Here is an 18,350-nt window from a genome sequence, read left to right as displayed (position 1 = left end):
ATGGCCAAAAGCTCAAAGAAAAGAGGGGTACCTGTGATTTTCTGCCGTACTTTTTATTTCTGTTTTATCTATTAGTTTGGTCATTAAGGTCCACAGAATGAGAGGCCTGCTCTGCCGGAAAGTTCGCGAAAAAAAGTTAGAGGCATTTTTGTGTAACAAACAAAGCCTTCATTTTTTGACCCTGTGATATGAACTAGGTTTCCTTTCTTAAAGTGCTCATTAAGTTGTGTAAAATGTCAATAAATCATTCCCAGATACACAGAACACATGTGTGAACAACACCAAGTCAAGAAATAATCTCCCAAAGCCTTTCCAAACGATTTATAGCCATTTTATGTACAAAAATGTACCCGTTTCTTGCATTTTTCCCAATAATTTTATCTTTACTTCAATTGTAATCAACTTTGCCATGGCTTATGACATCAGGCAATGTTTCATCCTTTTCAGCAATCTTTATAGTTATTCCACACAAAATATTATTAAAATCAACCCTAAATTAAAGGAACTGTGGTGATTTTATAACCCTTATGCTCCAAATTCATATAGCCTTTTTCTGGCAGAAAACAAAACCTTTACCCCCTCAAAAAACAAAACAACAAATTCGAGTATTGTTTTATCATAAACAGCTGTTATCTTATACAGTATATGAATTGATAAAACAGGAAATTAAACATTTAGCTGAATAAAATCTAATATCACGAAAATGAAAATAACTAACGATTAACTCATTCACTGTCACTGTCCTCAAGTATGAGTTCAACTCGTGAACATTTGTTGTATGAGTTCAACTCGTGAACATTTGTTGGGGTCCCCAGTGCAGAGACATGCAATTACACACTTGGCCCCGGCTCTTGCACATGAGCATCCTCTGGTACACTTGCTCTTCTTATTTGGTGCGTTTATATTCTGCAGGTTTGGCATCCTTCAGCATCATGGTTGCCACTAGCTTACCACTGACAAGCTCTCTCCCAAAGTTGGTTGCAACAGGGTAAGTTGGCTGAGACGTGTGCTCGTTTACATACAGCCAACTGATGCAGGGCTCTGTAAAGGTGTAATTGGAAGGGATCTTCAGTGGAAGACAACGCATGTCTCCTTTGATGTTGCCAAAAAGATGAGCTCGCAGTGCATCCAGATTACCACTGAAATCACTCCTCTCATACAGTGAAACCAGGTATCGTCTAGCCACCGTCACAACATCTTCTGTAACTTCCAGACTTTCCCCAGAGTCTCCATATCGGCACAGAGGCAGAAGGACTTTTGGTGCTCAACAGCAGTTTTGTAGGCACGCCTTTTTCCTCTTCTGTAAAGATAGCTCACTGTGTCACATCCAGTCAGTATGTAGCTGCTGAGGAGTATGCATGAAAGATCTAAAGCTTCAACATCATACTTCACTGCCAGGGCATCCACAATTGCATGAGCAGGTAGGTAAGTGTCCATCTTCTTTACCCATAACTCATGTAGGCCATCCATGTGTGTGATGTAGTATATGCACATCATGATCACATCTGTGTCAGTAGCCACAACAACTACAGCCCGTTCGTGGTGCAGATGTTGTACTGCGAGCACTGCGAGCTCATCTTTTTGGCAACATCAAAGGAGACATACGTTGTCTTCCACCTACTGAAGATGCCTTCCAATTACACCTTTACAGAGCCCTGCATCAGTTGGCTGTATGTAAACGAGCACACGTCTCAGCCAACTTACCCTGTTGCAACCAACTTTGGGAGAGAGCTTGTCAGTGGTAAGCTAGTGGCAACCATGATGCTGAAGGATGCCAAACCTGCAGAATATAAACGCACCAAATACTGCCACTGCAAGAAGAGCAAGTGTACCAGAGGATGCTCATGTGCAAGAGCCGGGGTCAAGTGTGTAATTGCATGTCTCTGCACTGGGGACCCAAACAAATGTTCACGAGTTGAACTCATACTTGAGGACAGTGACAGTGAATGAGTTAATCGTTAGTTATTTTCATTTTCGTGATATTAGATATCATAATCTTGATTGTATTCAGCTAAATGTTTAATTTCCTGTTTTATCAATTCATATACTGTATAAGATAACAGCTGTTTATGATAAAAAAAAATACTTGAATTTGTTGTGTTACATTTTACGTTTTTTGAGGGGGTACAGGTTTTTTTCTGCCAAAAAAAAAGGCTAAATGAATTCGGAGCATAAGGGTAATAAAATCACCACAGTTCCTTTAATTTAGGGTTGATTTTAATAATATTTTGTGTGGAATAACTATAAAGATTGCTGAAAAGGATGAAACATTGCCTGATGTCATAAGCCATGGCAAAGTTGATTACAATTGAAGTAAAGATAGAATTATTGGGAAAAATGCAAGAAACGGGTACATTTTTGTACATAAAATGGCTATAAATCATTTGGAAAGGCTTTGGGAGATTATTTCTTGACTTGGTGTTGTTCACACATGTGTTCTGTTTATCTGGGAATGATTTATTGACATTCTACACAACTTAAAGAGCACTTTAAGAAAGGAAACCTAGTTCATATCACAGGGTCAAAAAATGAAGGCTTTATTACACAAAAATGCCTCTAACTTTTTTTCACGAACTTTACGGCAGAGCAGGCCTCTCATTCTGTGGACCTTAATTGCCAAACTAATAGATAAAACAGAAATAAAAAGTACAGCATTTTTGGGGACTGGGTCCCCGACTAGTAGGGCATTAACGAAAAAGTCGACAAGTCGACTCAGTCAACTTCATTACACAAGTCGACTCCCACCAGAGAAAGTCGAAGTTGCCAAAAAGTTCTATTGTGAAAATAGCAGATCCACGTGCATGTAGATCTGCTATTTTCACAATTTCTGGCTCTATATATTTGACAATTTTGACAATGTTTAATCTGTCATTTTAGAGGTATTAAAAAGTCCTTAAATTGTCACTTTAGAAATGTGAAGATACCCTCTATACACTTAAACTTTATGTTGGTTTGTTTACAGCTGAGTGAGAAAACAATGTTTCACATTAAGTTAATCATCTGGGGACCCCCCCCAAAATAATTGGGGGGTCCTGTGTGATGTGATGTCGTCAGACTTCAACTCAACTTTTTACTGAGTCGAGTCGACTTGCAAAAATCACAGTTCATTAATGCCCTAGTTCAAGGTCCATAAATTAATTGTGAAAAAAAGACAATAATTCATCCATTAATTCATGTGCTCTTACTCTTAGGCCTGAATGGGTTAAAAACATGAACTCTTGAATACTTACATTTAAAATCAATTTTACTCTTACTCAAGTAACATTTGACTGAGCTACTTTTACTTGTTGTGTAGAGTGTCTGTACTCTTACTCAGGTACTGGGGTCGAGTAGGCCAGTGGTGTCAGTTCAGAAAAAGCTAAGGTCTGGAACGGTTGTTCAAGTGCATTGCACCTGTGCAGCTGACCTGCAGAACCTGGGAATATACCATTTTGTCAAGATGGGGTGAATACAAGTGTAGAGAATATAATTATAATACCTTGTTAAAGTGACCATTTTGTAACCTTTTGCATTTGTAGTTATTTTACTGTAATTTAACAACATAATAACTAGCACAGATAGACAAAGAGACATTCATGGATTTATATTTAAAAGTAACTTTTATTTTCCCCCCTGGGCCCAGGGTATGGCAGCTGCATACCCCTGGACCCCCCTGGTCCCAGGATATGGCAGCTGCATACCCCTGCCATACCCAATTGACGCCCCTGGAGTAGGCCTACTCTGTCCATCTCTGGTGTTCTGTAACTGTTAGACCCATAGCCAATCAACTGTGTCCTATTAGACTCATAGCCAATCACGTGTTAATCGCCCACAGTGTTCAGCTGTGTCCTGTTAAGAGTTGTCTATATATACTCCAGTGTGTTTGCCTGCCCTTGGATCAGTGTGAGCCAAACTGCTGTAGGGTGAAGATGTGTGTTGTTATGAGGAAAGGTTACCGACCGATGGCCTGTAAGGTCCGGAACGGCAGCCTTTTTATCAATTTATTTTTTAGATATTAGGTCAAGGATGACAGATACCAGATGAAGTTAGGCTTGGTCCAATCTGCCTAATAAAGGTGGTTGAGCAACCCAGAACATGTGAACACAAAAGACAGTCCCATTTAATTTGACAAACAATGAGACAAAAACTAACCAACATGACCAACATGAATTCACTAAGACCAGTCAAAATAACAAACTAAAACATCCATATACATACAGGGAAAATGTATACAACTAGAATTGCAAATGTTTACAACTTAAATTGCAATACGTTTGTAATTTGGTCTTCTGTTAATTCACATCTTGACAGCAGACCCAACATGAACTTAACACCTTCTAAGCCAAGGGGAGCCCCTTAATGTTAAAACCGTACTATATCGCACATCCCCCCAGGGACTCTCAGCCACGTCGCACATTCCCGGACTTTGTCTTTAAAACCGGAATAAAAGCTTTTGATCCGAAAATCGGCGATCGTCTAACCTTCCCTAGTCACCACTCGTGCACTGATGGCTCATGCAGACCGTGCATGAAGCAGAGGTGACGTCAGCGCCTCTCCTTCTCCAAGGCACCTTCCACCCATCCGTTTACTGTCTACACACTCGAGCTCCTCCTGCAGCCATGCTTGGGGCTATGCTAGCGAAACTTTTCAGGTCTGTTCTTCAGTCACACATGGACTATTTGCGGGGACATTTACGTGAAAGGATCGCGCACGCGAAACGCACGGGGACATCGACGATCGGCCAAAACCCCCATTCTATCCCAACGGAGATCGAGAAAATCATGGTGAGTTACTGGCCTGGGGGGAAAAAAAAAAGAAAAAACAGCGGCGCTGTTCAAGATGGAGGGGCTGCGGGGTCATGTTTATAAACATAATATTATGTCTCAGATCACAATACAATAATAGAAATTTCACGGCTAATCTACCAACCCCCATTCTATTTCGGACTGCAACGTGTTAACTTAAAAAGCTAAGGATTCTACTCCAGGCTGTAGAAGGAAAATCTAAATGCACACGTAATTAACTGTAATGTTTCTAATAAGACAAACGCATGGCAGCAAGTCAATAATGTATTTATATACCTATAGGTGTGTTCAAGACAGCCTGCTCCTAAAACAAGTATTTTTTATTTATAAAACACAAAACAACCAAAGGCAGACCACAGTGCTGCACAGCATAATTGTACACAAGATGTAGCCGCCATCAGATGTTTATATATCCACCTCTTTCCGCGGGAATTTACGGGAGAATGTTTTGCTCTCTGCTGTTCTTTTTTATTGCTGTTTTGAGAGTCAAGAGATATATGATGATTAAGAGTCAAATGAAGATCAAGGAAGAGTTTAGGTTACAGAATATTTCAAGATTTATTTCCCCACACACACACACACACACACACACACACACACACACACACACACACACACACACACACACACACACACACACACACACACACACACAGTACAGTACAGTAAACAGTATACAGCAGGCTGTAAGTCATATTGAATCATTGTCTCACCTAGTGTAGAAGTAAACGCCTGTTCTTGCGTCCTGCATATACATCCACAATCTTCTCAGGCGACAACTTTGCTGTGAAGTCATCCTCAATGTTCAGAATGGCAAGTGTTGTTGAGCGCAGCCAACATGGAATCCTCCTCATGGCAGAGAAACTCCTCTCTGTGGTAGCAGATCCAATTGGCAGAGTCAGTGCCAACTGTAGCATCTTGAACAGATTGGGACAGCTGTCCTTTTTAACTGTCTTTTTAAGATGGTCAAGGTCAAGTGAAACTGTTGTGCTTGACGAGGCAGCCGAGGCTTTCACCAGATCCATCTCTGCTCCAAGCAGGACAGGATGGATTTTCAGTGGCTGTGCATATCTTTCTAGGAGAGGTTGGACTCCGTTCTTGTCACATTTAAACACTGCTGCACATGCCTGTGCAAGTTCTATTGACTCCCCCGTGAACCGTCTGTCAAGTTCGGCGATCAGAGAATCCAATACGGGCAGATAAAGGTGTTGGTGTTCACACTCTGACTCACTTCTGTGACTGTCTCACTTTCATCATCCATTTGGCGTTGGCCCAAAGTAGACGTTATCAGGAAACCCGACAGGGAGGAGCAGGGGCGTCACACCAAATTCTGGGCCCTGGGTACAAGGTGTCACTGCGGGCCCCCCATGAATGTTAACTATTGAAAAATAGCAGATCTACAAGCTCGCAGCGCGGCACCGAGTGCCGCGCTGCGAGCTTGTAGATCTGCTATTTTTGAAAAAACGTGAAAATGTGTGCAAGAAACCTATGTCAAGGACCCCCAAGATGATATGTATTTGGCCACGGACCCCGATCTCAAAATATTTAGTTCCAGGGACCCCCAGAAGCAAAATTTGAGTTCGAAATGTTCTCTTAAAAATATATATATTCAAAGATTTTCAAAAAAATTCACAACTTTTCAAAAATAGCAGATCTACAAGCTCGCAGCGCGGCACTCGGTGCCGCGCTTTGAGCTTGTACATCTGCTATTTTTCAATAGCTAAAGTTACTAGGGCCCCTCCACCTTGGGCCCCGGTAACTCAGTCCCACTTTCCTACCCCTTGTGACGCCCCTGGGGAGGAGGGGGGTGGAGTCACTGGAGTGGTCCGTTTTTGTTTGTCTGCAGTTGGGCCAGGGGCAGGGGCTGCTACTGCTTCAGCATCCTCCTCAGTTACAGTCACCGCCGCCACGTCTTTTGCTGGACTGCAGGGCCTTGTGTGTAACGTGGATCACACGCAGTATATCCTCAGATAAAACAAGACATGCAATGAATGACATTCTTGTCATGTGTTCATTTAGGCCAGTGGCATCAACAGCCCATCTCCCTCCCTCATCACTAATGTCTTTTAGGCACCCAGTGATAGCAGAGTAGTGGGTTTTAACTGCATGCACGGCCCTCCACTTACATGCCCATCTCGTCTCACTGGGCTGTACCATTTCCTTTTTTTCATGTGCAGTGATTTCTGGATTTCAATACATTTATGGTGATTTGACGGTTGTGCAAATACAGAGAACAGTTTATCAATAACGTTCAGGAATGTTTTCACGCTGCGATTGACAGTGCAACACTCTACAAGCACCAGATTTAGTTTGTGTGCCAAGCAGTGAATATAAGCTGCGTAGGGATAGGTCTCTTTGATGCCCTGCTGTACTCCTGACAGGTGCCCCGACATTACAGAGGCACCATCGTAACTCTGTGCAACAATTGGGATGTTGTTGAGACCACCCATCTCCAGTCCTGTGTTTATAGCGTCCACGATCCCAGCCGCATCACGAGATGCTGAACAGTCAAGGAAACACAGAAAACGCTCCTTGATTTCAAGCTGCTCTGTATATCTTAAACAAATCAACAACTGTTCCGTTTTGGAGGACCTAGCCTCGTCTGCCATAATAGAAAGAAGAAAAAAAAAAAAAAACGTAGGCCTATCCTGCACAGTTTTTGCAATGTCTGCATAAACCAAATTAGCACATATTTCAATTATTTCATTCTGGAATTTTGGACTTGTAGAATTAAAATAATTTGACTGCATGCTTTCAAAATCAGAATCATATTTAGAATACCAGCTGCAAAACTCACGAAAATTGCCCTGTGAGTCTGACTCTTTCCCCTCCCTGTGTCCACGGAAAGGCAATCCAAGTTTAGACAACAGACAACTGACATCAACCACTTTGCACAAATAAGATCTGTTCTTCTCAACAGTAGCTTTATGACTATCTGATAGTTTAGCTGCAATAGAGCCTGTAGATGTGCTCTTTTTAAAGTTGTCCCATTTAATGATGCAGTTCTTATGGCCTTCAGATATTGCGTCCTTACGAAATGAATCCTTGACGCTGCTGTCATTCTGGAAATGCCGGCAGGGAAAACAAAAGACAGCGTCCTTTGCAATAGAATATTCCATCCATGGAATATTTTTTTACGGACCATACATACATGAAGCTAGCTAGCATTTGTTTTTAGGTTTTTAGATTTTTTTTACGGATTATATAGTTTTTCTTTCTAGATATATATTCATTTACATTTGTTATATTGCTGTTGATGTACTGACACTTAATCTTGTTTATTATTGTGATGTTTATTTGCTTATTGTAAGTCGCTTTGGATTAAAAGTGTCTGCTAAATGCCTAAACTGTAAACTGTAAACCTTATGGGTGCTTATTGCAATAAATGGTGGAAAAAGATCTTCTGCTTTTTCCAATCATTTTTTGGGGGAATTCAGATAGAACAGGTTGCTTGTGTTTTTCCCCAAGATCATCCACCGAAGGCCCCGCGGCCTCATCCACTCTAACTGATGGCCCCGGGCTGGGTGGTGGTTCTGGGGCCTCATCCACTCTAACTGATGGCCCGCAGCCTAGCGGCTGCGGGCCTGGCGGCTCTGCTGGGGCCGCTGGTATCTCGGCAGAATCTGCTGCTATGGTCGGGACCGGCTGCTGTTGGCTGCCGTCGTCAGGCGGCTGCGGCTCCTGTGTTGGCGTTTTACGCTTCAGAAATGGACGGATATCCATGTTTGCTGCTGAATTTGTTTGAGCTATCAGTCACGCTACAGGTACACACCACAGATATAAAAAGCTAGATACCTCGTCAACCCACTGCAGTTGATTGGAGCGACCCGTCTCGCCTTGGTGGGCTCAAAAGAGGAAGTGTCGAGGGCAGGCTGCCACTCAAAAACACTACTGGCCAATCACAACGCGTCTTTTCCGGAACTTTTCCATTCAAACCTGCCCACCGACCTTACGCACACAGAAGAATTCCAAGCCTGTCAATCAAAAATGCCCACCAAGGCGAGACGGGTACCAGTGAGCCGGAAGAGGCGTCAACCTTTTTATGTCTGTGGGTTCAGGTAGGAAGAGGGCGGACTCACTTACTTCCGTCTTCCATTCCATCGCACGTGAATGTCACATGACATGACTAGGCCTCAGGGCCGGTTCTAGGGTTCAGGTGGCCCTAAGCAAGATTATTTTAGGTTGCCCCCCACTGACGGACGCACGCACTTATTAAGTGTCTTTGAATCGCCAAAACCAAAGTTATAAAGTTATAAATAATGTCTTCTTCTATCTAGTAGAACATGTGGTGTCTGTTGTTAGCACTCAAGCATGTATCTACTAACTACACACATAGGGTTGCCAACTCCCAGAGATTCAAATATGGGATACATCTTGGCCGCCCGTGGGCGGCCGAAAAAAAAATGGGGGTTTTGAGGGCCGGTCAAAACCCCAGAAATGCATAGAAATCTGCATTTTGGCACAGATCAGACAGTTCTACCTATAACACACAATAAAGTTTACAATGGAGGTAAAACATTATTAGATCATTCTCTCTGGTTAGTTAAAAGCTATTAAAACAGAAACATGTAGGCCTATGCTCTAATGAAAAACATTTCAAAACCAAGATATAACTATTATAAGATATAACTATTATAATACATATCTATTTCTAGACACTGTTTCATTTGTCCAAAAACATGAGTGTAATGTTAGAGTGGAAGTTAGAGTGGATGAGGCCCCAGAACCACCACCCAGCCCGGGGCCATCAGTTAGAGTGGATGAGGCCCCAGAACCACCACCCAGCCTGGGGCCATCAGTTAGAGTGGATGAGGCCCCAGAACCACCACCCAGCCCGGGGCCATCAGTTAGAGTGGACGAGGCCCCAGAACCACCACCCAGCCCGGGGCCATCAGTTAGAGTGGATGAGGCCCCAGAACCACCACCCAGCCCGGGGCCATCAGTTAGAGTGGATGAGGCCGCGGGGCCTTCGGTGGATGATCTTGGGGAAAAACACAAGCAACCTGTTCTATCTGAATTCCCCCAAAAAATGATTGGAATGAATCCTGAAAAGTAACATTATTATTTAATTTCAAATACATTTATATGTTCGTATGTTAACTTTATGAAATGCAAATACATTGACAAAAAAGACTATAGGGAGCAGGTTGGGTTAGCGCCCCAGCCTGTGTCTTCCGTGAGGAAGAAGCCCAACAAATCCACGGTGAGGCCTTTAGGAGGGCCATTCAACTGCAGCAGCTGAATGGAATGTTTGGATTGGGGTCTGGTGCAACGCACAGGTTCTGAACCTGGTGAGAGCAGGGGAGGACCTGGTGAGACGTAGGAGGAGCCCGGCCAGGAGTCAACCCATAGAGCCTAGTTCTTCCATGCGCCAGAATGGTACCCCCAATCCCGGCAGAGTAGTTCCGGTGCAGCACATTGAGTGACCCTGTCTTTCCCTAATAGGACTGATCGTGGATAGCTACTGGGACGTAAGTCGGGACTTGATCAACCCCGGCTGGGTCACCTGGGCGAGGGTGTATGATGTAGCGAGACCCGAAACACCCGTTGACCCCAGGCTACATCACTGATGATACGTCCCAGTTGCATCCTTGTGATGTTTTTTACACTAGCACTGGCCATTATGCTACTATTATAGACTGAAGTAATTAAAGTGGGTAACAGCTGAAATCAATAATATATCAGTATTCCGATATTAACCTGCGGGTCTTGGCCACATGTCGAGAGGGCCACTTCACACTCACTCCACAATGCATATAGTGAAAAATAGCTGATCTACAAGCTCAAAACGCATTGCAGTCTTCTCCCTGTGATGTGGCCAGTGGCCCCCTTATGGTTGTGGCCCTAAGCGACCGCTTATGTTGCTTATGCCAGGAACCGGCCCTGCTAGGCCTACTCTTAAATTAAATTATTACAAAACAACTAAACATAATAGAATTCATATGTATTTCCCACAATTGTTTTATTTTTATTGATAGTTAAAAAGTGCACGCAAAAAATATATTTTATTGAACATGTTTTGTCTAAAGTGCACAAGTCTGCCCGCCTGTCCCCCTGGCCATTTTGAGTGCTCTCCTTTTTTTCATTGGTTGAACAAATGTATTTCATTTAAGGTAGATATTTGTTTTGTAGAAAGCAATATATTTTTTTCTAAATTAAGAGATGCTTATAAAATTTGGAATTTTTCCTTCTTTGATGTGATGCTATACACTATATACAGACTAATTTAGCTGTGGACCTCCTTGAACCCCCTCAAGGACCCCTGGGGGTCCTTGGAACCCCACTTTGAGAACCACTGGCCTTTAAATAAAGACAAAAAGTAGTAGGATGAAAGATTAGACCTGCACACTGCCTCTTGCTAGTTCAAGACAATCATGTATTAGAGCAACATTACAATTTACTGCAATCCCTAACTTTTTGTCTCCACCAGCTGAAAGGCATGGGGAGAGATTCCGTTTTCGCCCCTGTCCGTCCGTCCGTCCGTGTGTGAGTGTCTGTGCGTCCGTCCATCAGGTTTTACCAGCTAATCTCTGGCGCCGTTGGCCTGGTCACTGCCAAACGGTGCACACACACTCCCTGGATACCAATTCAGAACCTCTGCCCCACGTTTTTAATTCACATGGGCCTGTTCTAGCGCCACCATGAAGCAGACCTTTGCGAAACTAACTTTTGCCAGTACTCCTGCAGATTTTGTCCAAAAATCACACAAATCGGTAGACAGTATCTCTACAGGCAGCTTGTGATTACAGAGACATTCTGCATGCACATTCCCACTAGCTCAAGGAACAGCCACTCTTTTCACATTGGCCTGTTATAGTGCCACCAGCAGGTCGACTTTTGCCAAACACATTTTTGGATCAAAATGCCTCAAATCATGCATGTAATCATGTCACATTGCCGTTAAAGGCCAAAGAAAACATGACACCCTTTTCACATTTAGCGACGCGGCGGACGCGCCACCAGGACCAACCTGACCTGGTGGAGACCTGTGCTCGGAAGAGCACTGCTTCTAGTTTTTTTCTTTTGTGAATAGGACATTATTTTGACCACTCTGGAGTAGAGAGTATGTTATGTTATGTTCCTGTGGTCAGGTAGGACACCTACAGGTTGAAGAGGGGTACTGCAGTAACTAAAAACAGAAGGTAATAAATCCATGCTGGAACATGAACGTTAATCTGATTGTATTGAATGTTTCCATTTCCCACAAAAGAATATTAAAAACTAAATGTATTAGTAGGACAGTATGAGTCACCAGAAAAAAGGATGTTTTTGATGACTTTATCCTGGTTAAAATGGAGTTTGAAGTTACAATGGGTGTGTATGGGGACGGGCCCAGACAGCATAATGCATTTCATATTAATCACACAGCTGATTAGACTTAATGAGCTTGACCTGAGGATTTAAAGTACACCACTATAAAGGAAACTGCAAAGATTTGGTTGTATTCAACATTTATTTTTTATAAAAGTAGAAAAAAGGTCCACAGTAAATTGGAATTGTCTGATGGATATAAACATATTTGGTAAAATAATTTGTGACTCTCCCTCTGGCAGAGTCACCTTCCTTTGTTGCAAAGAACAAAAACAAATCACACAACAAATGCTTCACACAAAATTAAAATAATGCATAAGTAAAAGCAAAAACATAGCTATAATAATAATAAAAAACAGTAATAGACACTAGGACAGTGCAAATTGATTGTCATACAAATTATTGCAATCAATGATGTGTGTATTTGGCTTTGGACATTGGAACATTTAAATCAGACTTGCCTTTTAGGCTTTGTAAATAAAACATAAAAAGGTAAATGGTGCATTTATACAGCGCCACCTACTGCTCATCAGGAGCAACTGGGGGTTCAGAGTCTTGACTTAAATATACAAATAAATGACTGACAGTGACTGCGACCAATCATCAACATACATAATGGACTACGTCCAAAAATACAACAACCTCTTAACAGACACACGTCCATGAAGATGTCACATGACTCCTTACAGCAAGGGTCTTCAACAGGAGGTCTGGGACACGTAGGGGGTCCTCAGAGTTACTACAGGGGGTCCTCCAAATCTTTGTGTGATAGAAGCTTTTTTTTCTCCTTTTTTATATTAATCACTTCTTGAACCCTAGCGTACATATTCTGATAACTTTAGCCAAAAATAGCAGATCTACAAGCACACAACGCCTCGCGCTGCGAGGCGTTGTAGACGTTGAAGACCCCTGCCTTACAGGGTATTGTTTGGACAAGAAATTGATTTGCCAGTGGATGTTATGCTAAACATAAGCAACGTTGTCAGTCACGTGCAATATAAACATGGAATGCATTTTTAAAGGTGAGTGCAGTGAACACTTATCCATTGCATCCTATGGGCGGTGGGGTTCATTTGGTGCAGACCTGCGCGTGCATTTAATGTTAAGACATCTATAGAGACACACGGGCGCCTACAGATTCACGCCCACAACTGAGACAGTGACACCACTTGGGGTAAGGGAGAACGGTGCACTGCAAGCCAGCCCATAGAAGTCAAATTGCAATTCAACTGTAGTTAGCCTACTTTTAAAATAATCCTACATGAACTGAAGACAATATTGAAGTAAAAATATGTTTCCAAATGTATGGACTGTCTTAGTCAACATACCTTCTTGTTTTCTAAATAGATGAAGTGTTTAACATTTAATTTGATACTTGAATGTGTTAGCCATACAGAGCAGAGGGGAGACAGTAGACAGAGAACATGACTGTCTAGAGCACCGCAGTGTGACATTACATTGCTTTGATAATGTAAACATATGTTTTCTCATGCCAATAAAGTTCTTTGAATTGAAATTGAACATTGATTCTATAGAGACACACGGACGCCTACACATTCCAGCCCACGATTGAGACACCGCCACCACTTTGGGTAAGGGAGAACTGTGTACTGCAGCTGCATCCTTATGAGACATCCCCCCTACCCCCCATTTAGTTTGAGTCATATTTTTGTCATCTGATTTTATTTTAGTTTTAGTCGACTAAAATGTTATTTGGCAGGCCGTGATGGCATGCCTGATGTTATACTTGGTTGCGTGCTGAAAATAGCAGATCTACAAGCTCACAACCTGTCGCGCTGCGTCACGTTGTGAGCTTGTAGATCGTCTATTTTCAGAGAGCAACACCCGAGCGCAACAAAACATACAATGACTTGTCTTTTAGTTCTACTGGATCTCTTCTCCACTAATAGTCCCTCCCTGACATTTTACGAAATTGACAATTCTATATTTAGTCTTAGTTTTAGTCATCATAGCTCAGTGTTTGTTTAGCTTTTATTTAGTCAGTGAAAAAAGGAAGTCGACAGACATTTTTCATCATATTTTTAGTCGGTTAAATCAACACAACTTTAAGTACATTTTGATGCCAATACTTTTGCACTTTTACTTGGAATTCTGGACTTTTACTTTTATCAGAGTATTTCTACGTTGCAGTATTGACTGTACTGTAGACATATAAAATATAAATATATACATAAACTATGTTGCTGTTGGCTGGAAACCTTGGATGTCCAAAATGCTTCTTGTGTTCAAACACACATCCATAACAACCATATTGGTTGATGTCAACTCATCAGAGACATTATCTGTCCTCACAAAGACACACTGAGGAGGAGGAGGAGTCAAGCCTAAACCCAGGGTAGAGTGGTTCAGTGAATGTGGACTGGAAGGTATAAAGGTGTTTCAGTGAGTCAGACGACACGTCATAGAAGGACAGAGTCCCAGCAGCATGGTCTACATACACTGCTACTCTGTTGGAGCCAGAGGAACCAACAGGGAGGAGAGTCTCCCTACTATTGTGAGAGACCCAGCAAAAGCCTCCGCCTCTCCAACAGCGCAGACTCCAGGACAGATCATTGTCCCCAAGTCCATTAGGACCCTCTCCTCTCCTGCTGATTCCTCTGTAAGCCACTCCTATCTTAACATCTCCACTCCTCTCTACCTCCCAGTAACAGCGTCCAGTCAGACCCTCTGTACACAGAATCTGATAACACTTATCATCAAATCTGTCCTGATGATCAGGGTATGACTGAAGCTCCTCCCCCTCTGGCCGAGTCACCTTCCTGTTGCTCTCAGACAGACAGAGTGTTCTGCTCGCTGTGTTTGGATCCAGTGTGAGACGATGGAAGTCTGATGAGAGAACAAGACAGGAAACATTACAAATATTTAATATTTAAAAAGTATTAAAATATTCACAGAGAGAGAGAGAGAGAGAGAGAGAGAGAGAGAGAGAGAGAGAGAGAGAGAGAGAGAGAGAGAGAGAGAGAGAGATTGGTTTACAGTAACTGAGTACACAATAAGTTAATGTTGTGTAGTTAAAGTACTAATACCTGAGTATTTGTATTACTGGATACTTGTGACTTTCACTACATTTCAAAGACACATATTGTACTTTTAACTCCACTACATTTGTAGGAAGAGAAAACATTTATTTATTATGAATTATTATGCCCTATGTAGTTTTTTTTCAGTAAAAATAGCTTGTAGATCGGGTATTTTTATTATGATTGATAGGCTATTAGTGTTGATTTTGTCAACTAAAACTATGACGAAAAATGTTTGTCAACTTTTGTCACTGTGTGAAACTAAATAAAAACTAAACACACATTTAAGATAATATGACTAAGACTGAATTTACTGACAATTTTGTAAAAATAAAAAAAAGTAGACTAAAATGTTAGGGAGGGACTAGTGGAGACGAGATCCAGTAGAACTAAAAGACAAGTAATTTTATGTTTGATTCTGCTCGGGTGTTGCGCTCTGAAAATAGCAGATCTACCAGTAAATCAGGTTGCACAGTGCTGTGTTTTTCGGGCCGAATATCGGGGTGAATTTCGGAGCGCGTGAATAAAAAAATCAACCTCACGTTATGTCAGTCACGTTTGCACACTGACGCCCGTTTCGCGCACCACTCGGTCCCTTGCTCTCTCTATCTCTCTCTCTCTCCTTGCCCTGAAAAACGTATTTTGCAACGAAAAACGCAGCAGTGTGCAACCAGCTTAAGACTCCCTAATGGGGAGATAAGCGACCGTCAGGTCACATGTATACACCAGGGGCCGTGGAGTGGAGCAGTAGTTTGTAGATCGGCTACCTTAGACTATTTTCCCATATTTCTTTCCCAGCGGCGTGGGGGTCTGCGGGGTCCGCGAGGGTCCGCCGGGGTGCCCGAGTTACGGCCTTTTTATTGGGCTGCAGTCTCTGCTGCTAGGTGGCGGGGGTCTGCCGGTAGGTGGGGGGGGTCTACAGGTAGGTGATGGGGGTCTACAGGTAGGTGGTGGGGGTCTACAGGTAGGTGGGGGGGGTCTACAGGTAGGTGGTGGGGGTCTACAGGTAGGTGGTGGGGGTCTACAGGTAGGTGGGGGGGGTCTACAGGTAGGTGGGGGGGTCTACAGGTAGGTGGCGGGGGTCTACAGGTAGGTGGCGGCGGACGGCCCCGACTTTACGGCCAGAACAAGTGGAATACGTCCTAACAACAGGGCTCGGGCTGAATTTTTAAGCTCAAACACATACTCTCACACAGACACACACACACACACACACACACACACACACACACACACACACACACACACACAACTAGGCTTGGAACAGCAGCATTTTGGTTTACACAGCAGTCTTTGACAGTGGGAATGTGGGATTAACCAACGGTACAATCTTTGACAAGGAGGCTATAGCACTGCAGCCGACATGAATGACACAAGTCACTGCCACGAATACTTTGGGATATTAATTTATACCATATCCGTGCGCGTTCATTTGGTTACAAGCAATAATTCCCCATGGCCATGATCTCACAGGCTCGCCACATTAATGACAGATATGCTGGAAACTAAAGGTCATCTGAATGCAGTGGTTGCAGAATGAATGAGGCTCTAAGCATTGATGGATGAAGGCTGGCTGGTGTTGAGTGATCTCCAGGTGGCATAAATAAATCCATGGCGCCCACGGGGAAGATGGTGCGCTGTGGGCACAGGTGGAGCGTCGGGTTTCATCATTAACTCCAGCATAGTGTACAGTAGCTACTGTATACATTGAGAGACCCCACGGTTATGTTTGGATATTAATTTTAACCCAATATCGGCGATGAGCGCAATGCGCGTTTGAGTGCTTAAACTATAGCAATCAAGTACCGGTATATACATTTCCCGCACGGGCTGGCCATCTCCCTAGTGGGCCGTGGACCCCCAAATAAATCATCCACAGCGTGCGTTGGGCTGGACACAGCCAGGTTTGGACCTTCAGGTTTTATCCTTAATAAAGGACTCAAGGCACTGTATAAATTGGAGGCTCACAGTCCACGAACATGTAAGATTACAGCGGCGCCGCGCTGGTCCCGAAAATGCACTCGCATGCGTTCGTATCTGTGCTTGTTCTGAGCCAGATCTGCAATCTTATGATTTAGAGTTAGACTGTTGGTGTTGATTGCTTCCATATCGCTAGATTTAAATTGCTTGTCATTGTAACTTGGAAATAAAATCAGCGTGCCTGTCCATGATGTAGCCGGCTATATGCTTTTATAAAATGTTATATTTTCACAGGATTATTTATTAGTGTGTTAGATATACATTTCCGAGTGGATACATGTGTCCATTGTCTGTCAGATAGTTAGACAATGCTGCCCCGCATGTTTACAATGGAATAAGAGGTGTAAGATGAATCCTACACCACCTCTGAACTTGACGTGAGATTTGATCCTACGCTAGGCTAACATCAAAGTCACATTGAAATGATAAATGCAGAGACTTGCAATTTCGGTGTACGCCAAAATTGTGATCTGCACCACGTTGATAAATGAGGGCCAGTGTGTTTGGGGGACATTAAGCAGAATGTGTGGCAGAAGGAGGGTTGAACATTACAGAAGGTGTGTCAGGTAGAGGGAGTGTTTTGTAAACAAGCATCAGCTGGTGTGAAGGACCAGGCCAAGAGCAGAGAAACCTCCTGCATTCACTGGAAGCTCTACTGAAGAGCTTTCAGGACAGCATCCAGGGAGGGAGGGGCCAACAGAGGATAAAACACTGTATACAAATACAGACAGACAGACAGACAGACAGACAGACAGACAGACAGACAGACAGACCGACAGATACTCACATCTTGAAAGGAGTTCAGGATTAGTCCAGAGTTCTCCTCCATGTTTCACTCTGAAGGAAGTAGAACAACAATGCATCAATGTCTGACTGTCTAACACAACGTCTCCACTACCTGACACTACAGGTTTCTGCTACTAGTGAAATTAAAGGAATTTGTTAAAATTGTGGGAACTTGCAAAAGAAAAATATGTGTTTTGATTAAAAAAAAGTGATTGAATTTTTTTTACTAGGCTACTGTCGTATACCTTTATGAACGTGGCAAAGCTCAGTTTACAAGGAGTGCAATGAATGTTGCAATTTAAATAGTCAATATTTGACAGAGCAGATAATATAGACATTACGTTTTATTGAGCAAGGGAAGAGATTATATCTTCTGCCTGCCTGAGTCGATTCACACACACGCGCGCGCGCGCACGCACGCACGCACACACACACACACACACACACA

At 42.9% G+C, this 18,350-nt stretch overlaps 1 protein-coding gene across 1 annotated transcript in view; it reads right to left on the bottom strand.

Moving 5' to 3' along the window:
* Positions 1-8,507, bottom strand: part of LOC308289679 (uncharacterized protein) — a gene marked incomplete at its 5' end in the record, with an annotated part of 57,231 nt that extends 48,724 nt beyond the window's left edge. The window contains one exon of the mRNA XM_080731419.1: positions 8,340-8,507. Coding sequence (XP_080587545.1) covers positions 8,340-8,507 — 168 coding nt within the window. The remainder of the gene's footprint in view (positions 1-8,339) is intronic.
* Positions 8,508-18,350: the final 9,843 nt, after the last annotated feature.

The sequence above is a fragment of the Nannobrachium achirus genome, assembly GCF_963921795.1.
Source record: "Nannobrachium achirus genome assembly, chromosome: 1".
Classification (NCBI taxonomy): Eukaryota; Metazoa; Chordata; class Actinopteri; order Myctophiformes; family Myctophidae; genus Nannobrachium; species Nannobrachium achirus.
This window is presented reverse-complemented; position numbering and strand designations above follow the sequence as displayed.